This window comes from Mercenaria mercenaria, chromosome 11, assembly GCF_021730395.1.
Source record: "Mercenaria mercenaria strain notata chromosome 11, MADL_Memer_1, whole genome shotgun sequence".
Lineage (NCBI taxonomy): Eukaryota > Metazoa > Mollusca > Bivalvia > Venerida > Veneridae > Mercenaria > Mercenaria mercenaria.
In genome coordinates this window covers 2,944,449-2,972,214 of record NC_069371.1, presented here as the reverse complement: position 1 = coordinate 2,972,214, position 27,766 = coordinate 2,944,449, and the positions used below count along the sequence as shown (strand labels likewise).

The following is a 27,766-nucleotide window of genomic DNA, read 5'->3' as shown; positions in this document are numbered from 1 at the left end:
TGGCCTTAGGTATGTTACTGTCAATTTGTTACTATATAGATACTTGTTATTTCGCATTTTCTTCATGCAAAGCATGTATAATTACCATCATGGAAATACACAAGTTATTTTGTGGCGCGTCTTTAAAGGCACTGGCCTCCAGACCGTTCGACAACAAAAAAGAAAGATTCTTTTAGATATCTTGAAATCAATGCTATATTTTAGAAATGCTTTGAAACTTAATTATTGACAGACTATATGTTACGGAAACATATGAGAATTAATTGTTTTTACTACTTTTTTACGATGAAAATCGAAAAGCGTTTGTAACGCTTTACTCAAGGTAAACTGCCTCTATTATACGTATCTTATTTCATACTCATTTTAAAACTTCGTTAAGTTTCAATGGAACCTGAAACGTCAATATTTTTCCATACTGACGTTCAAATTTCATATGGGGTGTGTGACGTCATTTGTGACATCAGTTTCATGTATTCCGTCGCGTTTAAAAGTTCTTTCACAACGATTTTTTCAATTTTACTTAGGCTTAATAACAAATTTGAATCATTCATATAATAATTTTAAGCATGCGTATGTAATAAAAAGATTATTAGATTTGCATCAAGAAATATGCACTCGTTTTTCAGGGAATAATATTGCGCTCCTAAAGTCGCGCTATATTTCCGCCGCAGAAGTCATGCATATTTCTCGATATAAATCTAATAACCTATAAATATTAAACTCGCATTGGACACTAAATTATAGCGCTATTGGTAACGTCGGCGGAAAACTTTTTTATTGCCGTGTTCGATTCCCGACGCGGTCATCATTTTTTCTTGATTTGGCATTTTTTAAAATAGTTTAGAAACAAAAATTCATATTCTAATGTTCCTAATATGACCAAACTTCAATTTGAAAGAAAGATCATTTTTAGCCAAAATTGTGAGGTCAGTGCCTTTAAGTCTGGATATGTACTTATTCAAAGAATAGGTAAGAATTATATTTTAATACGAACAGATACAACTATATAAACTGCGGGTGTGGATATGAAGAGTATCTAAGTTCATTAACAAAGTGTAAACGTACTGCGAATATCTGCCCATAATCTCTGAGTCAAAAAGGGGCGTTATGGGAAAAATAAGTTGGAAAGGAATGAGAGACTTTGTGAATTATGTTATTCAAACAGACACATTGAAGATGGGTACAATTTTGTGATAATGTGCTCTAAATACAATGAAATAAGAAGATAATATATTCCTAAATATTATCTGAAGAAACCAAGCATGTTGAATGTTGTAGAGCTATTAAATTCAAACAATACAAATTAGCCATACATATGTTCTATGCTTTTAAAATAAGAAATTCTAGAATAAATGTATCATTGTAACTTAACTGACGGGATAGTTCATCCTCTATTTATATTTATATAAATGTATGTTGTTATTGCTTTCTTTGCTTGATACTAATAAACTTTGATAATGCGGCAGTTGAGTCCAATAGGTCCAGGGATGTTCAAAGATAATCCGCCATAGATCTATTGCAAAGCAATTATTGGATTTACCTGTATTGGACAATAAACAGTGTCGATTTTATTCAGGTCAACTGCCACATTATCAAAGTTTATTAGTACTGATATTATTGTGTATATTTATGTTGATATATTGACCTTTTGTTATTGTATAATATGTGTGGAAAAGGAACGTAAGTTCGATTCCAAAGTTACGAAGTAAATTATATGTTCTGTAGAGAATAAACCATTAACCATCCACAAAACAATAACAACAACAAAAAAACCCACATTGATTTCCACGAAAAGGCCGACGTGACTGACCTAGTTTCATTTCACATTTTCGGAAAATTCATAACTTCCTATTTTCATTTTAGATTTTCGGAAAATTTATAAAAATACAGTGCTTTCCTACTCGATAACTTCCGTTTGGCGCTACATATCAACCTTGTAAACTATATGCTAAACGCAGCAGATTGTCACATTTGTGTCTTACGTTATTCTTACCTTGTTTCATTTTTTTGGATAACGCATAAAATTACTACACCTGTAAATCTTTGCTGGATAGTTCACGCGCAGGTAAAATTTATAATTTTGCTATTCTTTATGGCTAATATTTTTAATATTTACCGCAGATCGTTGCAATGAACGATAATATAAGGGACCGACCATTTCATATACTGGGGATGGTGGTGGTGGTGGTGTGTGTGTGTGTGGGGGGGGGGGGGGGGGGGGGGGGGAATGGTATTTTTATAAGGAAAAAAATCCTGACTTTGGTTTAGCTTGAAAAATATTCTGGCTTTAACATATTGAAAAAGAACACCCCCAAATCACTGAAAACACTGAAAGACATTTCTGGCTCAAAGTCAGATATTTTTCCATTACTCTTAAAGCCAAATTCTTTGCTTTGAAATTGCTTTTAGATTTAATATTTTACGCCTATATAATAGGGTAAATATATGTATCATAACATAACAATTTTTCTTCATTATAAAAGATACCCAATGGCCATCTTTGAATAACTTTAGATATTTACTTCGAATGTATAAATTGCTTATTAGATGTATTTAACTTTACTAACTATATAAGTTAAGTTTGCATATAGAACTACGTCCATAATTAAATATCATGCAGTAACAATTGATTGTTAAAAACAGCCAGTTGTTTTAGTGGTAGTACACATTTATAAATATTGTGTTTATTTACATCTACATATGGAAAAATTAAACCCATCGACATGACCGTGAAAATAACCACAACATTGGCCCGGTAAATCGGCTGTCGGGTAATAGTTTTGATCATATGGGTTTATCAGGTATTATAACTGCTTGCAAAGATAAATGAGAACGGTTATAAACACAAAATAAATTTGTCCTAAATGTTATTTTGTGGGTTAACCAGAATACTTTTATAACGATATTCTCAACAAACGCATTAATATGATAACGGAATAAATCACTTAGCAAATTTTAGGATTAGATAAAAACACAGCTCAAAGATCGAAATTCAACTTCATTACTTGCCGGATTTCGATCCCAAGATAGCCCTAAAGATCGAAATTCAAATTTTCAGGAAGTCTAATTTCAAAATAGCATTTAATTTCCAGCCAGTTCAATGATCGGAAGTAATAATATTCCAAAAGCCGTATTTCGACCTGGTATTGAATTAGACTGATACTGAAAATTTTTAAGTCGAATATCGAGCTAGCTCGAAACTCATACTTCACATTTTACAAAGCTGCATTTCAAAGTAAAACTGAAACTGGGATCTGCTCATGATAATTCGAAGTTTGAATATCGTGCCAGATCGGATGTATCGAAATTCAAGTTTTTAAAAGCTAAACTTTATATTACTCTACAGTCCCACTTCCTGCAGGGATCTTGCACCCTAATAACAAATTTCTTCACAAAATACCTTTTTTTCCAAGGCTTGTTGACATTATATATTTTAAACCTTAAGTAATCGACCACCGTCAAAATCCTCTTAGAAATCAGGATTTTGCATGCACAACCTCCCCCCGAAACTCCAATTAATGGCAGAAATAGTTTTCTCTTAAAACTCAACAGAAGCTTAAAATACCAAATTATATAACAGGATTTGGTTCCCCCTCGAATAGTCTCCCCTACCCTCCTACACCTTGGTATACTCTTACGCATTTCAAAGTGTAACAGAAATGAAAGAGAAGAGAAAACCCCAACTGCTTCTGCTGTGATTCGAACCTGGGTCGCACGGGTGGAAGGCCAATGCTCGACTGAGCCAAAGAGTCGACTCCCTGACGCAGTTGTCATCAGAGATTGCTTTTTTACGTGAGGAGTCACCATTTATGATGGTTTGAATTCCATTTCGGCATAGCAAGTGCCATTTTAGGCACTAGATAAAGTCCATTCCCGGACGAGCCCCCATCTAACGCATTTCAAAGCGAAACGTAACAGAAATGAAAGAAGAGAGAAATCCCAGCTGCCTCTGCTGGGATTCGAACCCGGGTTGCACGGGTGGAAGGCCACTGCTCTAACCACTGAGCCAAAGAGTCGACTCCCGTACACAGTCAGTCAGTCAGTGTTTAAGTTTAGTTAAGGGTCCATCCGCCCTTTCATGCACAATATAGCTTTCGCTATATAGAGTATAGACCCCCGGCATGTCGCCAGGCATGCCGTTTAAGAAGCTTTTTGAAGCCAAAGTGGTAAAAATTTACCTCTACGCAATTTCCGTAGAGTATATGCCTAAGACAAGTAATTTTGAAGCCAAAAATGGGTCACTGTCGCGGCCAGTGAGACCTAAATGACAGCTCCCCCGTAGTAGCCAATAGACAATATGAGAAGGTAAGGTGTGGCAAGGGTCGCCCTTAAAAGGGCGGTTGATGCCGCAGGTGCAGACTGGTCCCTCGTGGTGTTGGTGCCCCTCCCCGCTCGCCCCTCACGTTGAGCGTGAAGTTTGAGCAGCTCGGGGTCTTCTCTGCATGCCGTGTGTGGATTCGTCAAAGTACTGGCAGGTTCAGTTGTTCATTGCCGTCTGTCGCCATGCAGGAGTTCCATCAGTACCACCCGAGTTGAATGGAGCCGGGTGGCCGAAGCCTATTTGTGAATAAACAACTGAAGTTGAGTTGATGGCTCCCCCGGGTAGAGTCGTTGGAAGTCTGCATGGCCTATCTTCGTCGTCCCATCCTTTGCAGGGCCACTACCTCCGGATTAGTCTGGACACCGTCAGTTGTCTTGGCTCCGTATCTGGCGATGCCCTGTGCCTTTTCCGCGACGTGCACGCTCCGGAGAGAAGGAGAAGTCTCTGACACAGTTGTCAGAGATTGTTTTTAAACGCGAGGATATACGTAAGCGACCGTAGCAATACAGTGCAGTGTTTGAGTCAAGTGTGCGCCCCATTCACCATTGTTCCTAAACACTGCCAGCATACATTTTTATAGCATAGAATCCATACCTCAGGTCATTTTAAAAGAAATTTTCTGCTCAATGCGATCGGAAATTTGGTATCAGTAGCATTATATTAGAGGACAAGGAACCCCTGACAATAAGATATTTTATATGAAAGCCATTCACAAGCCTACCAATTGAAATTTAAGAAAAATGGCTGATTATGGAGGCAGCCATTTTAGTTTGTAAATGACGTCATTTGCACTCGGCTGAATTCTTTATTTTGATTGGATTACTTTCCAATGTTTCTTGAGTGTAAGATGTTGGGCCTTAAGCATGGTCATTTCTTTCATTATTATGTTCATTTTTGCTGGACAAGTTAGAGGAATGATTTTATAATATTATTAATGTTGTAAAACAAAAACGTTACATTCAAATGTTTTATCAGTGATAAAATGATTACCTGTTAAAATATACCAGTTGTTAGCCCGTAAATCTTAAATAAATGTAGTGGAGGAGAGTTTTCGCTACTTGCACATTTACACTTGTTTTAGATATTGTTACTGATTTCCTCCTGTAACCGTAATGTCCTCCATGTATTGATACTTTCTGAGAACGTTTGGGAAGTTTGAATGCGTTTGTTATGTTTGAAAGCCAATTTCCACGGCCCTACAAAATACTTACATGTATTTTAAAATATTTACGACAATAAATGGCAGAGCAAAGACACGAATATTTGACCGTGTATACATTACAGTCAGAACATTTGTTTATATGCATAAAACTGTTGTGTGAAGAGTCAGTATTGAAATTAATTAGATGGTTATGAACACGTACACCGCATTTTCAATGGCAGTTAACACGTACATTTTTAGTGCTGAAAGTAATGAAATTATTTAAAGGCCATTGTACATATGGACCCCATCAGTTTTACCTGACGTCCTGGCGACACTTACTATAGAACTGATCCCAATACACCGAACCGAAACGATGCAGTTTTCTTTCTTTTCGGAATCATTGTATGGAAACAACAACGGTAGCCGTCTGTTTGGATCTGTCCAATATGACCTCTTACGAGCAGAACAGACAAAAAACACCACATAAGTTTTGCTGATTTCTATCATTTAACATAATATATTTACATAAAAAAATATACCGTTTTGTCTCATCATTCTAAGCTCCAGACTATTAATTCATGAAGTGACAAAAACGTGGAAGAAGCGAAAACTAAACCTTTAAACGATGTTATAAAAAATCTTGCAATTATATATCGGTAAAAATTGTAAAGCATTTTTGCATATGTAGTCATTGGTCTCTCGACTGAAAGTTCAGTATTTTTGCGACAAAATACAACCTGAAGTCAACCACAAGTATCAAGTATGTAACGTCTTGAAAAACAGTTAAACGTTTGGATTTTATATGTAACGGTTTAGATAGCATCTAAATTCACATGGTCGGTATTAAGGTAAATAAAACCAGAAACAACTACAGTTATCTTCTTCACTAATTTCTTGTTGGCAAAAAATCTAGTGAGTTGGATTTAACGGCGAATTGACACAAAAATCACCAAGAACAACATCTAGGGAAAGAAGCAAACTGAAGGCAAAAAACCTAAATATCTTAGCTAAAAGGAAACATGTGTGTAAACGATTAAAAAATATAATTGTAACAAATTATTTAGTTACTGATAAGTGAGAATGTGTTAAGTATAATAAAGGATTTCTTTCCGTAAATGAGATATTTACTAAAATGCGTTCATTTACGGTAATTAAAACATATAATTCTTTGTCCGAATTTTTGTCGCAAGCTGGTCTTGTGATAACACTCTTGACTGTCATTCTAGAGGTCCGGGGTTCGAATCTCGAAACAGGCACTGGAAATTTCTGAGATGCTCTGGAGAGTCTCCCATCTAACTAAGAGGCCTGTACTGGTTCTTACCAGAAAAGATGGCTTCACGTGTATCGGGCCTATACAACAGGCACGTTAAAGAACCAGTCTATTCGCAAAGAGCTAGGCTAAGTATCTAAAAAGGATTTCTCTTCTTTTGTTCGGGGGGCTTTGTCTCATTCTGCCGTTCTATTCAGAACGCTCTTTTTAATACTTTTCCAAGAATTTAGGAAAACTTTAACTAAACGTTTCGCAAAGAAAAGAAATTGATGAAAAATAATTTTAGTGAAATATTTGTTTTGTTTGAAGTTTTATATAAATATTTACTGCTAAGTAAATAATGTTGTGCTGTTCTTTTTGTTTTCTCTGTATAGGCTGAACAGAATCTTGTAAGCCAATAAATAAAAAGAAAAGTGATTTTTATTGAAAAGGTACTATTTATGATGCTGAAATAAAAAAGGTGAAATTTCCCGCTATATACTTATACATACAAAGCTTCAGTAATGATATGAGGGGTTCCTAATACACATGGAACAACCAAATTGTCCAGCTCAGTAACAAATACAAGCTACTTTGAGCATTACACATCGGGCATTTGTAGGTAAATGCTCTTTTTCAGCCAAGTCTACAGCTGTGAATAACATTTTAACCCAAGAACGCCAGTATGTTAAACACCTTTAGTATAATATCGGTTACTTGCGGAAAGACAAAAGTAGGAAAATGAAAAAGAAGTAAAACAGAGGTACTACTAATGTAGTGCTAATGACATAAAAGTAGATAAAGGTCGTTTTGATACGTAAATATTATTATTATACCAGTTTTATATAGCGCCCTCTTCATGATAAACACGTTCAAAGGCGCTTTACATATAGCAAACGCAGCCACACAGGGCGCGATATTAATCCTCTACTAGTACAGACATAGATCGATCTGACCAGAGGGACCCCCAGAACAGATAGAGAGAAATCCTTTTTAGATACAGACTTGTCCGGCTCTTTGCGAATAGACAGTCTGGTTCTTTAACGTGCCTGGTGTATATGGTCCGAGAGCTCACGGACTTTTATTGCAACAATTGAGGCCAAAAGAAGTTTATACATTTTTGGAAACAATATTTCATATCCTCCATGAAAACCTATTTCTTAAGTGTCAAAGCCGTGCCTATCTATATTTTGTTCACTTATGTTTGTGATATGGGAGGTTAAACTCACTTGTAAAAATTTAGGGGGTAGGGTAAAGTTTACGTCTACCAGTTTTTTTCACTGTTTAATTACAGTAGCTATTTGATTGTCAGTAAATGTATATATGTCAACCAATGTCAGCAAAAAAAATTCATCAAAAAGGAATGAATGGCAAACTTGATATTTAAGTTCAAAGGTCAAATTTATGTACAAATCACAAAAATTGGCATATTTCAAATTTATTTTTATTCTTAAAAATTAGTTTGTTATCATAAGTCACTCAGCTTTATATATGTAATGTGCATATATCAGTCAAAGTCAGAAATGCAAATCTTATTGCAAAACGTCAAGGTCAACCCTGATAATTGAAGGTCAAAGTTCATTTTCATGCAAAAATACGAAAAATGTTACATTTACTTTTTCTAACATTTTTGATATGTATTCACATTGTTAGTCACTGAAATTAATTTGTTTTTAATGTCTGTATGTCAGGCAAAGTCAACAGTACAAAGGTAACCACAAAACTGCCAAGGGTAAAGCTTATATCAAAGGTCAAAGGTCAAATTTGTGTGAAAAATTGCATGAATAGCTTTCTGTTTGAAATATAAATGCTATTTCCCATCATTATTTGTAATTGCACGTAATTTATTTTAATGTATATATGTCCCACAATGTCAGTAATAACGATATCGTCTAAAATAAGACAAGTTCAAATGTGATATTAAAGGTTAAAGGTCACTTTCAAGTAAAAGAATGAAAAAATAGCTCTTTAACTTTTCTTCTTGTTAATGGTATTTTGTCGATATTAATCAACAATATCAGTTCATTTTAATGTATAAAAAGTAGGTGATGTCTGGTATGCACATATTATTCCAAAACATTCAAGGTCAACCATAATTTCAAAGGTCAAAGGTCAAAAAAAGTGAATAAAATGTTGCAATAATATCACCTGTTTGTAATATTTTTTATTGTTTAAAAGTATTTGTTTTGTCATTTTAGTAACTGATCGTTTTTCATTTTACTGTTTATATGTCAGACGATGTCATGGAAGAGAAAATAAGTCAAGGTAGAACCTGGTATTAAAGGTCAGGGGTCATTTTTATGTAAAAGATCAATTTGTAGCATATTTACTCATTACTTTGTTCAAAAATAATAATTCTTGTTAGAATTTTCTGTTGGCAATTTATTTTAATGTATACATGTCAAGCAAGGTCATGAATGTAGGTCTTATCCAAATAAGGCAAAGCAAAACCTATTATCAAAGGTCAAAGGTCAAATTTGCGTGAAAATTAGCAAAAAAAAACAAACAGTATTTTTTGCAACGATTTTTCATTATTTTTTTAGGGTATTTAAAAACTATTAACTAATTATTATTCATTTTAATGTATTTATAAGAGATGATATCATTCTTGAAATAATAATGAAAAATTAGTCAAGGTCAAATCTGACATTAAAGGTCAAAGAAGAGGGCCTTCAAAAAATCTCGCCACTATGAAAAAAACTGGCTGGAACAAGCTGGGAAGTAAATGCAAAGATCCTCTGCAAGTCTACACAGGCAACGTACGGTACAAAGCAGAGTACGCATCAACCTCATTGGTACCTGCTTCCAAAACCAGTAAAGATAAACTGGACAAGGTTAAATTTCAGGTCTGAGGATAATCCCGGGGCAATGAAAACAACTCAAATAAAATGAATCGAAAAGACAGCCAACCCTGAACAATTAGAGACAAGACGAGAGTACAAAGCTTTTGTCCATGCAGAGAAGGCAAAGAGACTACCATCCCACCCACTCCACTCAAAATTCGAGAGCAGAACCAAGAACAAACTGAAAAGACAGAGTCTTATCCACATCGTCAAAAAACTGCAAAAATAGAAAGCAGCAGCACTGGACACAGAGGCAGAGCCGCTCGAGCCCAATGAATGGTTTCCCAGACAATGTGCTCCCAAGATCAGATTTGAGGTGCCAGGAGTAGAAGAAAAGGGAAAGCAACATCAGGCTTACCAACAATCTCTTATGCTAGAAATGATCAATAACCGCTATCCAGCACACTCTTGCATCCGAGAATATACCAATGGATCAGTGGAAAAGGCAGTTCAGAAAGCTTGGGGTGGTGCCTACATCAAGACAGCTCCTCCTTCGTACTCTCTCATACAGTCGGCAAGAGATGCTCCAACTACAGCTCCAGATGCAAGCCCTCACATCGGCGACACTCGAACAGTATGAGCGAGGAGAAAAGGGACAATATATTCCTAATAGACCCAAAGTCAGCTCTTCAGGCTCTCTCAGCAGGTCCATCAGACAACTTAATCAGACAGCTGTTGAAAAACATTAATCTCCTGCCTGAGAACAACAATGTAGCATTTCGATATATTGCTGCACATGTGGGCATAGCTGGAAATGAAGCTGAGCACAAACTTGCAAAGACAGCAACTAGACAAATACAGCCCAAACCTTCAACTTCATACAGAGAAGCTCAGACTCTGTGAAAGAACAGCTTTGTGTCAGACTGGAAGAACATAAATAGAGGTTACCCGCCAATTCACGGACTGTCTACACAAGCTTACCAGCCAATTAACTGTCTTCCGTCTGCGCACTGAAGACTGTGGCCTGAGAAAACATATGAAGAAGCTAGGAGTTGCAGAGAAAGCTAAATGTCAGTGCGGATCAGAGGAACAAACACCGTTTCACATTCTGCAGAGCTGCTCCTATCTGGAAGAAGCACGCCAGAAAGTTTGGTCAACAGATATCCCATTTGAGACCAAGCCGTGGAGAGATATCAGCGACCTGCAGAATACGGTGCAGTTCATTGCCGCATCTAATCATAAAATATAAAACGGCCATAAGAAGATGGAAGGCAGTAAGGAAGTAAAGGCTAACTTTAAAATGAATTAATATCAAGCTATAACAAGATATGTTGGAACAAAGAAATAAAATAACAGTGCTATCTTTTGTATTTATTACCCGAAAATGAATTTTAAACTTTAACATCAGGGCTGATCTAGACTCATGTTTTATGATATCTCCATTGTAGACATTGGCCCATATATAGATATATACATGTATGAGACTTCAAGGAATAACCATAAGATATTAATAATGACAAAATACTTTTAAACAATGAAAAGTATTGCAAAATGCTACTTTTTGCGATCTTTCACGCAAATTTCACCTTTTACCTTTGATATAAGCTTTAACAATCACTGTTTTTGAAATAAGATCTGCATTGCTGACATTGATTTACAAATAAACATAAGACAAAATTGCTTTCAATGAGCAAAATGACAATATAATTTGTAACGAAGAAGAAATTAAAAATGCTGTATTTTGAATTTTTACATGAAAATAACCTTTGACCTTTAATGTAATGTCAGGTTTGACCTTGACTTACTTTTCATTATTATTTCAACAGTGATATTGTCAGTTGTATATATTTTAAAATGAATACTAATCAGTTTTACTAGTAGCGACAGAAATGACCTACACAATATAGAATCAAAGCCTTGAAATGTCTGATGGTTGCGGGATTTTGGTAGATTTATTTTCTGTTTAAAATGCCAGTCTATGAATATACATGAATGAGAAACAAATACAAATTTAATGTGCCTCATATCTAAGATGAACTCTGCCTGACCCAGCTTGTGATGTTACCATGGGCTGGAATACCTTATCATTGATAGATCTAACATAATCTAAATGGTTAGTGTGAGTGGATACAGGTTGAATAAGAATTGCTTGTTCATTGATAATTCATCCGCACTGTGCATTAATGGGACTATTTTGTGTAGCACATGAACACCTTTTGGATGTGATTCGGGATAAAATAAAGATACTATGATAGTCAGAAATACACTTTAACTTTGGTAGCGGGATAAACCCGTAACCAAAAATCATTGCAAAATTCTTGTTATTTTGCTAATTCTTACTCAGATTTGACCTTTGACCTTTGATAATAGGTTTGCCTTTGACTTATAAGGATAAGACCTACATTGCTAACCTTGCTTGACATGTATACATTAAAGTAAATTGCTAACAGTGAATTATAACAACAAGCTATTTTGATCAAAGTAATGAGTAAGTATGGTAAAGGTTGTGATTTTTTATACAAAAGTGACCCCTGGCCTCCAATGCCAGGTTTGACCTTGACTTTATTTGTCTTCTGTGACATCGTCTGACATATATACAGTAAAATGAACAACGATCAGTTACTAAAATGACAAAACAAATACTTTTAAACAATAAAAATTATTACAAATAGGTGATATCTTTGCAACATTTTACTCACTTCTTTGACCTTTGACCTTTGAAATTATGGTTGACCTTGAATGTTTTGAAATTGTATTTGCATACTAGACATCGCCTAACATTTATACATTAAATGAACTGATCTCGTTGACTAATATCGACAAAATATTATCAACAAGAAGAAAAGTTAAAGAGCCATTTTTTCTTCCTTTTACATGAAAATGACCTTTGACCCTTAATATCACATTTGAACTTTTCTGATTTCAGACGATATCTTTATTACTGACATTGTGGGACATATATACATTAAAATAAATCACGAGCAATTACTAATAATGATTAGGAATAGCATTTATATTTCAAAAAGGAAGCTATTCATGCAATTTTTCACTCAGATTTGACCTTTGACCTTTGATATAAGCTTTACCCTTGGCAATTTTGGGGTTACATCTGCACTGCTGACTTTGCCTGACATACAGACATTAAAACAAATTAACTTCGGTGACTAGTAATGTGAATACATATTAAACAGATTAAAAAAGTAAAGGTAATATTTTTCACATTTTTGCATGAAAATGAACTTTGACCTTCAGTTATCAGGGTTGACTTTGACGTTTTGCAACAAGATTTGCATTTCAGACTTTGGCTGATATAAACACATTACATAAGTAAAACTGAGTGACTTATGATAACAAACTAATTTTTAAGAATAAAAATAAATTTGAAATATGCCAATTTTTGTGATTTGTACATAAATTTGACCTTTGACCTTAAATATCAAGTTTGCCCTTCATTCCTTTTTGATGAATTTCTTTTTGCTGACATTGGTTGACATATATACATTTACTGACAATCAAATAGCTACTGTAATTAAACAGTGAAAAAACTGGTAGACGTAAACTTTACCCTACCCCCTAAATTTTTACAAGTGAGTTTAACCTCCCATATCACAAACATAAGTGAACAAAATATAGATAGGCACGGCTTTGAGACTTAAGAAATAGGTTTTCATGGAGGATATGAAATATTGTTTCCAAAAATGTATAAACTTCTTTTGGCCTCAATTGTTGCAATAAAAGTCCGTGAGCTCTCGGACCAATAGCACCGATACACGCGAAGCCGTCTTTCCTGGGAAGAACCAGTACAGGCCTCTAAGTTAGGTGAGAGACACGCAAGAGCATCTCGAATATTTCCAGTGCCTTGACCGGGATTCGAACCCCGGACCTCTGGATTGACAGTCAAGCGTGTTACCACTAGACCACCTGCCCACCTATACTTAAGTGCATTATATCAGTTTGGTTTAGTTACATTAGCGGATGCTCTTCTTTCTTGCAAAATCCCCCATTTGTTATAAACGTTTATGTACGTGCAAGCTGTCATTGAATGGAATGTACGTGTGACATCTTTTTTATGCACATTTATAAATGTTCTAACTGTATTGCACGCTCATTCACATTTTCATATTATTGCACTGCTATTTAAGGCCGAAAATGTTTTCAAAATTACATTTTCTTTCAAAAATATTGTCGGTTCGCGGAAAGCGTCTTAAATGACAAATGCTTTTAAACTTCCCGAGTGCTCTAATAAAATATGAACACAAGGCGCACATTACGAGTATCCAAAGAAATCGGAAAGTTAGGGGCATATAATAGGGTAACAGTATGTAACACTATATTTATCAATACACCTTCGTGCACATCTTCATTTCAAGTCAAGTCCACATTGCATTGAAATTCTTACATCCAGGAAGTAAACTTCTGCGTGTTGTCATTCTAAATTTATGATAACCCTACGTTTATTTTTCATTTTCTCGCTGCGTGAGTTAAAATGCAATATGGACATAGCAAAAACACTTGCATAATGTACACCTTATTGTTTTAGATAAAAACAAACTCGCATATTATTATACGATTTCCGGCCGTGAAACACTAAGTCTTATGCTAATTTGACTATCAATGCTTCAATCATCACAACGATATTATGTTGGCGCACGTCAACGTAATATTTAGCGCCATTTACGCATCGAGAAATAGCGCTTTCAAATTTGTTCAAATACTTTTTAAAACGAAGTGTCACACAGCATAACTGTCTTAATTAATCTACACACATTTAGCAGTGCAGAATAATTTTCCATCATTTACGCTTTAATGGAACCATTCCTCAAGACGCATTACCGTTTCATACATGCGCCAATAAAAATTTCTATCATATTTCATCTAAATTTTACAATAAAAATATATGGGAATCGAAATGATATATAGCAAAACAATGTTTGAACACTATTTATACACTCGGGCGGTTATACGTCGTACGAAATAATTTCACTAAGGCCATGACATTTACATTTGTCATTCCGTAAATTTGCAGTGTAGAATGATAAATCTCATATTTTCAGATAGAACCAAAATGTCTGCATTTATTGGAGCCCTACTAGATGTCTCTGGATCCATGAAAAGTAGCATTGGAGACGGTATAGACGAAGAAGGCGGAACATGGGCTCATTCAATATTCAGAGTAGCAAATGATCTTGTAAAACACGACATTTCAAGATCCAATCGTGTTTTCGTTATTGGTCTTGGGGCTTTATATTCACAAGAAAGATTCGACATAATCTCCACTGTTGAGCAGTGCCAGAACACAGAAGGCGGCGAAATACCCCTTACGAATTTAGATATAAAGGCTACAGATTCAACGATTGAAAACATTTTTATTTTATTGGAACAGAATGGTGCGCACACTATAAGAAGGTGGGCAGAGGTAAATGTAGTGAAGAATGCGGTGTCTGAATACATGGCGACGATAGTACTCAGAAAACTGAGATCCGACAGAAATTTCACGCAGAAGTTTGTACGCGAGGATTTGCCCACAGCCTGTCGAAGTTGGGAACAGGTGCCTGGTGGGTCTTTCCTGCAAAGTGTTTTTTCTATTGCCGTGACACCATTCCGAAATGCGACAAAGGGAGACATCGAAGAGGTTATCGCGAAGGCTTTAATGAAAGGCGTTTGTGACCAGTCAGTATACAATGTCAAAGATGCCGCTAACGTCCTTCATGGATGTCTTGAGGAAAGAGACCTTACGTCTCGGAGAGTCCGTGAATTACTAAAGCTTGTGGAACCGTTCATTTATGGTAACACGCCGTTGTATTCTGCTTTATATGACGCATTTAGATTATTTCAGAGATTGGAGAGAAGATATCCAAACCATCATAGGTTATTGTTTGTCCTGTCTGATGGTAATCCAACAGATTTCGGAAATATCTCCTCAATACAGTCCGATCTGAAACGAGCAGAGGTAAAAGTCGTGAGCTGCTACATCTCTAGATCGTCTCATGTAGAACCTCGAATGCTACCCAGCGTTGCTGAACGACGCTGGGAAGAAGGCGCGAAGTTTCTGTTTGATTTGAGTTCGTACATTCCAACATCGTTAGTAACTAGGGCGATATTTATTAAGAATGGCTGGAAGATTGAGATAACTAACAACGAGACCAGGTTGTTCATGCATGTTAATCACCCGGACAACTTAAAAGATGTGTGCAACTTGGCACGAAATGCCGTTTGTTGCCAGGATTCCCTGTCAGATGTGCTTGTGTCCATCTCACTTGATATTTATATCAACCAAAGGAACCAAAACATCGAGGTGCATGATCAAGGAAACGAAGGAACTTGCTATGCTCACGCTGCGGCAACTGTTCTCCATTTGGCAATGTACAGAATTCTCGGTCGCGACGATGGGTATCCCGAGTTTGAGGAGCTTCGGGATGATATGATTAACCGTCATGGCAGACATGGTGCGAATACACTTCGAGTGCTAGAGGAAATTTGCCCAATGTATCGTTTACGTTGTCGAGAGGTTGATGTAAATGGAGCCATGGAAGCTATAACAGAGAAACGGCCAGTGGTAGCCAAATTTCGTCTTACCAGGGAAGAATGGAACACGTTCCATCGCTTTTACGAGCGCAACAGAACAGGAATTCTGACAAGTCGCGATTTGGACATCTGTAGACGTAGAAGAAATTCGGACACATCTGGACATGCAGTTGTACTGACAAGTTTTGACAGTGAATGCTTTCGACTGATGAACTCCTACGGAGAAGATTGGGGCGATACAGGTTTCTTTAGAATAGAAAATGCAGAAGTGCTTGACCTGAAATTTATTGACGTCTATTGGGAATCTGGAGACTTGTCTCAAAGAGAAAGGCGCTCTTACTCTCAACATGGAACTGAAGTTGCTGACAAATTGATGAAAACACTGAAAGCTTTGCAAGTTGCGACTTTTACATGTCCGTTGTGTGGAGCGGAATCAAATGTCAACGAGTTTAGGGGAACGTTATCACGAGCCTGTTGTCCAAGATGTAATGGGACTTTTTCCAGCAGTCGTGGAGATGGGAACATCTTGGCACTGAACATATATCTGACGTCCTTGAGCAGGTAGACAAGAAGCATTTAAATGCAACAACAATAGTGTTAATCCATTTATGAAGTGCGTCGTACGTAAATGACAATTATCGGGTTGGTTCGGGGTTTGCAAAGTGGAAAGCTTGCACACTCAATCTGACTAAAGTACTTGATCTTCTAAACGAAGATCTGAGAACGGCCTATTCACATTCGTCTTCTGTATATTTTGGATTTCCAATATTGCTATTTTTATTTAAACCAATCAGACGACTTGATCGAATGTCAGTGAATAAGAAAAATGTGCAGTCATTCCAGGGCTCGAACCCAGGACCCCTCGCTTACAAAGCAAGTGGCCTACCGACTGAGCTATCCGGCTATCTGATTCATTACGACATAAGAATTGTAAATATCAAAAGTAAAAGCTACGGGTAGATTTACAAATTGTTGTAAGTTAAGCTCTGATTGGCTAGCGAAAGGGTTGTCAGAACGAGGCCATGAATAGGTCGTTCTCAGATCCTATGCGTAGCGTAGTAGGAGATGTACTTTAGTCAGATTGCTTGCACACTATGAGGGCTGCTAAAAATAACGTAGATTTTTGCTGTCAAAAGACGTCTATTAGCAATGTGAAGTATGTAGCTGTAATTTGCAATTACTGTTTAATTTAATCATATACTTTTTGTAACATTTTTTGCTAATATGCGAAGCACGTAGAACGTGCTAATTACCATAGCTACTCATAACCGGCGCAGTTGCTTTTTCATCTTGTATAACTTGAATATTCGCATTGATAGTCAACTTGTTTACCTGAAAATATGCCATAGTGCAGCAACACGTCAAGGCGACTTGCTCCAAAAATATGGTGTTATTCGGATTTCGTACCACTGAAAATTAATGAAATGATCTGGAACATTTAAACAGGTTATTTTAATGAGGATTTAGATATTGGCGAACTAGTGATTGTTTGAGCACCACTAAACTAGAAGAATTGTAAATATGCGAGTTGTACGTTTTCAGCTGTTGCGGTACGGTTGGTTTGAGGAAAATTCCATATCAAAGTGCTTGAGCTTCAAGCTGCTATCCTACTAGTATTGACATTGTTAAATAACAACTAAACGAAAATGATTTTTTAGCTCTAAATGCTTATTAGCATGTGTTTTGTATGACTGAGTCTTGAAATTCTACACATGCAAACATTGGGTGTCTTTTTATGTCAGAATGCTTTATATGTAACCTAGAGCTTTCATTCATAGTATCTCGCACATGTAACTGAGAGATGACCATGCAAAACGAAGATTTAGTAATTTGTCATTTGTAAATATTCGTGAATTTTATTTCTATTTTTCCCTTGTAGCAGTAGCATGGAACAATGACGCCTCGCATTTTGGCCAAATTATGTCCCCTGTGAACTTAAAACTTCTTGTTAAAGTTTTGAATGTTTCTATCTCCAACACTAATGCAGATTCCGGGTTCAAACTTGATTGATATTCTTACATGTAGGGTAATATTCCTGCTTCTGTGACAACAATTCGAATAGTTGAGCATTTGCTGTCTTACGGACAGCTCTTGTTTTATTAGTAAATCATTGTCTGTTAGATCATTGCTGAAAGGTTTCTAATTTTCGTTTTCCCAAGATGGAGCTTAAAATGAATTTGTAATAAAATTGTTAACTTGCCTAGACGGATTTTATTTATGAAAATGATAAGATAATACTGGCGCGTACCAGTCCATTGCCGGAATAAGTCATTTATGGATATCCGATCATGATTGAAAGTAAGAAAATCTTGAATGGAATTTTTGATCCATTAGTAAGATCTATAAGACGATTCTTTAGAAGCCTAGAGCGCATCAAAGCAAATAACAAAGTTCGTTTCGCTTAATCTGTTCATGGGAAATGTGTGTGGCCCTGGTCTTCGTTTATTGAGAAGTCCAACATCACACATTCGAATATCAAAAGCGGAAGCTATAGTTGAAATTGGCTGATAATTGACTCATTCCATACAGACATGCTTAAACAGGATAAACATGAGGCCTTTGTACTGTGATAACTTCAGGCAATGTATTAACAGGTTTCGGCCGCTGAAATAAACAAGCTTTGGTTCAAAGGAAAATAATTCCTTACGCGGCCAAAATTTGAAATAAACCGATGCTAGGCGATATGTCCGGTGTTTCTCGTTTCAGTCTCTTATGAACAGATTCAAAGCGACACTGCAATTATTTTTCTTGGTTGCGTTCTATTATCCCTTATATATCAAATGCTTTTTTAAGAAGCGGTGGAGAATGATTTTGATTAAAGAAGGCTAAATTAAACCTTATCAAGTACGGCATCTCATATCATTAATATTTGCAAGTCAGCATAGTTAAGTGAGCTCTTACCAGATCTCGAGTTTTCGAAGGAGATATTTAAGCGTGTGTTTATCATAATTTTCAATATCAAGTACTCCCTTTTTAAAGTACCATCTTTGGTCTAATCTTTGTGAAAATGCTTTATCTTGTTACATGTTTGAACAGTGACTGTTCCCTCTCAACCTTTGAAGAAGTTGATTTTGGAGTATTCTCGTAGAAGTAAGAGTATGCACAAAGAAGTTCATTGCTAACATGAGCCGTGATGTATTTATGGAATAAACGGGCCTTAAACGCGGTTAAACAACAAAACAAAAAAAAACAACAACAAAAAACAACATGAGCCATTATAATCGTACCGTGATCATCGTCTACCGTCAGATATCGTAAAAAAAACAAAGACAAATATCAAACAGGGAATGCCACGTACCAAAATCGCAGCCTCCCCAATACACGAATAACAATCCCTGAAGGATGAAAATATAACAACATTGATTGAATGTACGGGCAGATTTTTTACGGCCGCCACACGGCACAAACAACACAGTTAACTGTAAGTTTAGTTTAAGTAAGTTTACTTGTAATGTTGACATCACATGACGCCCATCTTTTTATTTGTTTAGTGCCACATCAAAGCAGTTACCAGTCATATAGTGACTCTCCGGCTTTTGGTGGTGGAGGAAGACGACAGGCGTCCTACGGACATTATTTCATACACAGGCAGTTATTGGGATAAAACCATCGACTTTCCAGTAGGATGGCTTCCTTCAACACCCTAGCGAAGTTTCAAACCAACATCGGTAAGTGACTAGAGATTCGGAGTCAGCGACTTTAACCACATGTTTGCGGAAGCTCTTCATATCATGCTCATTTATCAACGGAGTTCTACAGTTTACAGAATAAATATTTAATAATAATGGGATTGTTTTCTTTCTTCCGTTTTACTTCAGTCATTGCCTTGTAACATTAAGCAACTGAAACTAGCCTTTGAATGCAGATATTTTCTTCCATAATACGCATCATCGTGTTCAATGGCGCGGAAACGAAAAACTAAAAAAAAAAAAACAACAACATTCAATGAGGCGGAATGGCTTCCTTTTGGCGGCTGTAAAAAGTCTCCCTTTACTTAAAATTAGACGTCATGTTTTATGGTGTTTAAAATCGTGGAGTACATTCAGCTTTAATATAACAGAGTTCTGCTTAAAGGTCCATTAATAAGGGAAAGTGAGTTGGCAATTTTTTTCATAGCCAGTGCATAGACTTCTGCAAGACACTAAATAATGAAGATTGGCAGGTCAAAATTTACAGAAGGTCTTTGGAACTCAAAGAAATGTATGTGTATTATGTTGAAATTTCAATGAATCGACAGAATGACCCCCCCCCCCCCAAGGTCTTTTTAACTTTCTTCATGGTTCATAGAAAAATAATTGTACATATACTGCGATTTATTTCGAATTTCTACACACCAACTTTCATTTTCCAATAAAATGAAATAGTTTCTATGCTTTTTAAAAGAAATTAAAATGTTCATTTCCTTAGTATTGGACCTTTAAGCAGGTGCGAGGATGTGAGAGGTGTTGGTCATTACCGCGCATGAACAGACCCGTTTGTTATTATTTTGTTTTTATGCAATATATGCTTCCAAAGGATCTTACAGATTTTATTTCCATTTCTGTTTTTCATCTTACACCGAGTACCAGTCGAGATTCACTCTGGCTTTAAAAAAAAAAACGTTTGTCTTGTTCCGGTCCGTTTCAGCGTAGGATTTTGTTTGAAAACAACGAAATTACCGAATCTTTCGCGTGCCATGGAGTAACCCCCAGATACAATGTATACGGGCTAAATTGGAGTCACGAAATGTCCAATTGTTCGTCCATCGGTTCGTATTCGTGTCCGCTCCATATCTTCTTTCTCGCTTGGAAGATTTCATAAAATTTGCATCAAATATATACCTCATCAAGACGAAGTTCAGTGCGTACATCCCTGGTCAGTATCTCCAAGGTTAATACTTGGAGGTCAAATATCAAATAGCTCAAATTGGTTTCCGCTCCATATCTCATTAAGTATTGGAAGGATTTTCTATAAAACTAGCACCATTTGTTAACCTCATTAAGACGCCATGCAGCATGCGACCCTAACTCTAACCCTGCTCACAAGGTCTAGTAAAAAAGAGAAGAAATTCTGTCTTTTTCAGAATAAAGCTGATATTTCATAAAAAGAATATTACTTTTGTGTCATTATGGACTGTATTTTATAAATCTCGTTGGATACATTTTCGATGAATGCCAATAAGAAGAAGAAGAAGAAGAAGTTGGATAAATTCATAAAGTTGTTATGAGACTGGCCGAAACATTGATAAGTTACTATTGACTTTTGTTCTAGACAGCAGAGAATATACATTTTCAATAATTTTGTGAAGACTGCACTTCCACTTATTAAGGCCCGTTTATTTTATAAATACATCACTTCCACTTATTATAGAATGGGCTTAACCTCATAATGCAAGGTTTAACTGAAAGAAGCAACGTTCAATGTTTTTACTCGCGAGATTAGACTTTTTTTTTTATCAAATTGTGCATCAGAACCATGGTCGGCAAACAGGAAATCATCTAACCAAGAAAATGATGTTTCGTTCAAAAATTAATAAAAAGTTAAGGCTTATAATAAAATTTAACCCAGTGCTGTGTGATTGAGCCATAACGCAACCCTGAAACATGCCTATCAATTATGAACAAATCAAATTGCTCAAATTTAGAAACAATGGGTTCGTTCAAAAATGGTAAATAGACACAGTTAAGTTATTAGTTGTATGTAGATAAAACCAAACTTAATTTACAATTTTAACCTGGTGTCCATATGTGATAAGCAGTATTCATGTATCTCACCCTTTTATCCATAGCTTTCTTTTATTTCACATTGTTGCGATCCATGCTTTAAAGGATTTTCTTATACATTTTATTAACTATCACTAAAGCAGTCCAGATACAGTACCGAGTGGCGGTCGTAGAATATTCCCGCTTACTCGGAATTAGTGTTGTTATTTTTGAAGCGTTCATGTTAAGGTATGATTATTAGTGATGGGGGCGGGGAGAGATGGGATAGGGCTGTATGAATAGACTCCGGGGAAACTTAAGGTTTTCCCTGTGTCCATCTGTTTGTCTGTCCTTTTCTAAATCCTGGATTCTGCAAATATGGATCAAGCGAATACTCGAACAGTATGTAAGATATTTTAAAGGAAACGTGGTATGTTATAAAGGACCATAAGAAGATTTTACCGTTTTTTTAACTTTGTTTTATGCAAAATAAGTTCTTGTGTCCAAAAATTCGCCGTTTATAAAATTTTGTTTTTGAAGTAGAATAACGTAAGATAGATAACTGAAGTTATATTATTTCATGACAAATAATAGCTATAATGTAAAAAGATAATAAAAAAATGTAAAAGACTAAAATATGCAAATTTACTTTACAAGTCTACAGTGCAATCCTCCAGTTTGAAACTCATCCAATGAAAATCAAAACTGAAAGCTAAATGCAAGTGGCAGAATCAATTGTTTGAAGATATATTTAATACATCTAGTGTAAGTTATTTATTCCTTCCCAATTTGATTCTTTAACAATTGTTATCTAGCTGACGTTCGGAAGGTTGGTGGTTCTACCAAAGTGTCTGCTTATGATGAAATAATGCACGATGGGGCACCTGGGGTCTTCTTCCACCATCAAAAGGCGGAAAGCCGCCATGTGAATTGTGTCTGTGCGACGTTAAACACAACAAAACAAACAAAATATTTAACAGTTGTATTATTTGGTATGCTTGCCTTGAACAAACCTTGACACTTTTCGGAATACTCTTTAATTATAATACGTTAACAAACTCACACACCATAATTATCCCAATACTCCCACCCTGCTACATTCCATGGCGTCGGGCGTGCTGTTGAAAAAATTATCTGTAAATAAAAATCATTATTAATCAAGTTGCGGATGAAACAGACATGAACGTTATTTCTTATCATTACGATTGTACTTTACTTTGAAAATCTACATATGCAATAATAAATATAATTACCTTTGAAAGTGAGACTTTTTATGTGTTTTTTTTTTAAGTTTTTAAGTATATTTTCACTGTATATACATTATATACTTAAACACAATGACGTTCTATTTACACGTAAATCAAGCATACACAACACACATTCTTTCCATAAAACAAATCTTAATTTTCAGCACTTCGTCGTATTTCAGTACTTATACTCTTTAACCAAGAACCATTCAAAACAAACCAATCAGTCTAAAACCTTTATATAAAATATGCATAAAAAAATTCAAAACCAACTGCAGAAGATAAATTCATACACCTCTAAAACTCAAATGAATCGTAACCAAAATATCTGCTGAACAAAACAATTATCAACACTGAAATGTACGCCTCAAATCTCCAAGAAACCAATCTTTACTTTAATTAATAACCGAGTTTTAAAAGTAGAATTGTCTACTTCTTGCGAAGGTCAAATCAATGAATATGAGTAGAACAGAACAGTACAGAACAAACGTTTTATTTTTATTTGTACGTAAAACATTATCATATACATATACAGATACATAACATAATTAAACATCTTTTTTAAAGTGTAAGAGTGTAACTTAACATAGTTCTGGTTAAATAAAACTTGCCTATAAATTACGTATTTTATAAATAGTGTTTTGGAACGCTGGTAGTACTTGCAGTTTGCACCGACGAATGCAAAATTAGATAAGAAACTGTTTTGGCATTCATGTTACAGTTACAACAATAATATGAATGTTGCCTTGAACCGAAAGAAATGATACTATGAAAAACTGGCACTGGTGGTTTGTCGGTAGTGTTTTACAAGTTATTTTAACGAATCTAGAACATTGCTTGATGCTATTGAACAAGTAAACAAAATGGAAGAAGGTATTATCTTCTTATACGATTTTCGATAGTGATACCGCGATGGCATGATGATGATTACGCGATGAACGATTGTATACACGCTATGATTCAATGGTGAAAACACGATTGCACCATGATGAAACCGCAACGGTACGATGGTGAAATGTTGATTTAAAATCGCGTTTTCATCATCGTACAATCGCGTTTTCACAATCGTACCATCGCACTTTCATCATCGTACCATTGTGGCATCGTATTTTCACCATCAATGCTGACGAGAGCTTGTCGACTTCCACATAAAGGCAAGCTTAATAAGGCTGCACCGAAATATATTCAATACATATAGGGGTTATGACTGTCATATAAATAGGACAAGTGAGAAGTCGTCTGCTGCCAGATATTTACAAGTATATAAAATCATCGAACTTGGCATTTCGGTGGCCATAAATTGCAAGTTCTAATTAATTCAGGTGTCAATGTGGAGATTCCCAGAGGCATACCCAAGTTTATTCCCCAGTTTACAAGCATTTACGAAAAATATCTACTGAAGCCCATATACTATGAAAAAGATACCAGCAAACATGATCATTTCAACCAAATCAGGGGCTGTAACTCGGATAACATATGGTTGATTTTAACAATATTTGCGGAGAAGCAGCTATGACTATACATCATCAGTGACACCACATATCAACTCAATGTGACTAACCGTAAGTAAGATACGTCTGCAGAGTTACTGATACGGCTACTGAAGAGTTTGATTAATCAATGGCAATGCAATAACTCTGGTTATAAAAATATTTTCAAAATGCATGTCGGAGAAAAGATGTTGATATTAAATATCAGCTCAATGTGACTAGCAGTTAACAAAATATGACTGCGGAAGAACAAAAGTTACATTTTTTGAATTATAGAAGGAGCAAGAACTCTTGTCATATTCATTTGATTAAAAAACTGAGTAGAAGCTATTAGTGAATATAAAACATGCTCACAAGTGTCAACTCAAATTGGCACACAAAATATCAACTCGAACCATTAACATAAATTAACTGATAAGCATAAATACTAATTTGATTTTTCCTAAAAGTATCTAAATATGCAGAAATACAAGCTCAATAACCAAATTTTAACTCAATAACTAATTGTGGAAGAACGGACGGATGAACTGAAGGACGGACGGACACACGGACAAAGCTAACACTATATCCCTCCGTTTTTCGCATGAGAAGTAATAATACGCAGCAGACACTGAAACTTCCTATGCTAGAGGATAGATTTAACCGTAAGTTTAAACTGAGCGTGCTATCATTCTGCTTGGTTGCATTCGCTTCCAAAGAATCTTTTTACAGGTGGAGATACGCATACACATGAAATGTAAAAGGTTGCAGAAACGAAATATATTCTTTAGTTTCGCACTGACACGACTGACGAGAATGATGCAACATTGATATACAAATTCTAAATTACCTCTTGTTCGCAGTTTATCATATAAATACATGTAGTATATCAAGAAGGTCTTAAACTCACTTTGACATTTAATGTAACCTCATCTAGTACATACAATTTAGGTAATCGCAAATACTTCTCCTTTTCTTTTGTAATGTATACAACCTATGAGGTTTCATTTCTTTTCAAAGTCAATCCTAATGAGTTTAAGTACAGTAATCTACTTTCATATATTGCCTTCTTTCTGATTAATTAAGGATGTCTTTGCATTAGCGGGGTATAATTTATGAACAATACACAGCCTTGTAAGCTCTTCAAGTCATAACAAACAGAAAGTACACGTGTATACTCATCAATAATTTACATGCTTAGTGTAGTAACAGTTTTTGTTGTTGATAAGTGGACATTAATGAATATCAATATACCAGATGTTGCCTGGACAGGTTACAATAGTGATGTTAATTTTCCTAATAACAAGAGATAATTTAACTATTGAAAATAGTAAATATTGTTGATTGTTCTAGCTGACATTTATTAATACTGTACATTTTCTCTTATAAATAGATAACAGTATTCATCAAACTGTTAGTAACAATGATACTATTACACAAAATTGTGCTAATGGTGACATAACTTCCATTGTCCGATTAGATTTCTATTGCCACCTAGGAATACATAGTTACTGAAGGACAAGTCACATTTATGCAGTTACATGACTGACTTGCTCCTTGGATTCTGCAGGTAAGATATTTTGTTATATTTTTTTGAGAAAATTACTATCATTTTATATACTTTAGTATCTTGTATATTGCGGTTAAGTATTGTTAGATATTTGAATGATTCGTTGTAATGTAATGATAACTCATATTCATAATTCGGTAAATGAAGTGTTCAGTTGCTATAAAGAAATGTATTACGTGTATTTTGTGTCTATAATTTCTTATTCACATACATTCAGTCATTTCTTTCCAGACACTGTATTTTGAATATTCATTTATTTATAATTGAAGTTATATTAGGGTAATCTGCGTAAAAAAGGTAGTTTAAGTGTAATGAATTTCTTACTAATTATTTTGAAAGAATATTGTAATGATAGATTAACTGTTTATTATGAGACGGTATCTATATTTTAAGAGTATCATACTTCTTGTTTGATCGTTATATATTCAGCATTTTTCATGTTTGCCTCACGTTTATAGGTACTTTATGACAAATAAATACCTTTCATTAAGCATTCATATTTTTCATATACTAGTTCACTGAATACTATTATACTTTGTATTCTTGTTGTTTTGTATAATAGAATAAAATAGAAAAGTTGAAACTTCACAGGTCGCACAACACGACAAAAACGAAAATGTTGCAGACTCGGTTTGATTGAGCCTGTTCATGAACGGTAGTGGAAATGCATGCTACCGTCCACGCCCTCTAGCCCCGGGTTGAGCAGAACTCAACATTTACACATGCTCAAAGTACAAAAAGCAATTTAGAGACATCCGCAGAGGTATTCAAACGGTGGTGAACGTGGAACCTTCAATTATACGCGTGTTGAGGCATGTAATTCCATGAAGAGCGGCGTTTGGTCCCCTGATTAAGTAAAGGGTTTGCCCCAAACGAGAAAACAGTGGGCAGAACTAAACAAACTGGAATTAAAAAAGGGGGAATTTCTAAAGTCACATTTATGCAGTTACATGACTGACTTGCTTCTTGGATTCTGCAGGTTTTATCCCAGTGGCTTCTGTAACCCTAATATTATAACGGTTACATTTGGTGAAGAATCCAACGATCCAATCTTGGTATCTCTCTCTCTGTATGAACAGATTGAGTCTATCATCAAGGTCGCTTGATAGAGATCAGGCCGCCAAACGAGAGTCATCACGATCTTCAAGGACGTCACAGAACCAGTTCAGACAAGTCAGGGCAGGTAACATTTCGTTATTACCCAAGTTTTGTGTTGGCATGGAGCCATTTTCATGGTTGGAAAGCTGGGAGAACTATGCCCGACTCCATAAAATAAGTGGGGAAGACAAACCAAACTGGTTTGGCCTCTTTCTAGGGAAAGGGCTGCCCATTAGGTGGTTTTCTGGGTTAAGTGCTACACAGAAAGCAAATTATGACCAGTTGAAAACAGCCTTTCTAGACCATTTTGTAGAAAGCGATACACATAGGTATAGGATGCTTGCGAATTTTCAAAACAGAAAACAGTTACACTCTGAAACAGTACAGTAGTTCATTGCTGAAATGCAGTTGCAATTACAAATTCATAAAGTAGATGAACAATTTCTCATTAATTGTCTGATCTCAAAATCTCACTGTTTCACTCAGTCACACAGAACCAAGTGGTGCTGATATAAGTTCAATTTTAGGGGCAATTCGCGAGGAACTACACACATATTCTGACACATTAGAAAAGAAATTAGACGCAAACGTTGCCGCCATTACTAAGCATCAAAACACAACCTCTACACAAAAGTTCCACAATATAAGACATTCAGACTCGCATTCAAATTACTGACAA

The 27,766-nt window shown here is 35.6% G+C and overlaps 1 protein-coding gene across 1 annotated transcript; it reads left to right on the top strand.

Annotated features, from left to right (window-relative positions):
* The first annotated feature begins 1,871 nt into the window (after positions 1-1,871).
* LOC123531720 (uncharacterized) lies at positions 1,872-18,222 on the top strand. Its single transcript, XM_045312933.2, has 2 exons — positions 1,872-2,065; positions 14,552-18,222. The coding sequence occupies exon 2, from the start codon at positions 14,563-14,565 to the stop codon at positions 16,585-16,587; it is 2,025 nt and encodes a 674-aa protein (XP_045168868.2). The 5' UTR covers positions 1,872-2,065; positions 14,552-14,562; the 3' UTR covers positions 16,588-18,222.
* The last annotated feature ends 9,544 nt before the right edge of the window (positions 18,223-27,766 follow it).

Bases quoted from the DNA above. Each gene is read 5' to 3' on its own strand.
- LOC123531720 (XM_045312933.2), top strand. From the start codon at position 14,563: ATGTCTGCATTTATTGGAGCCCTACTAGATGTCTCTGGATCCATGAAA.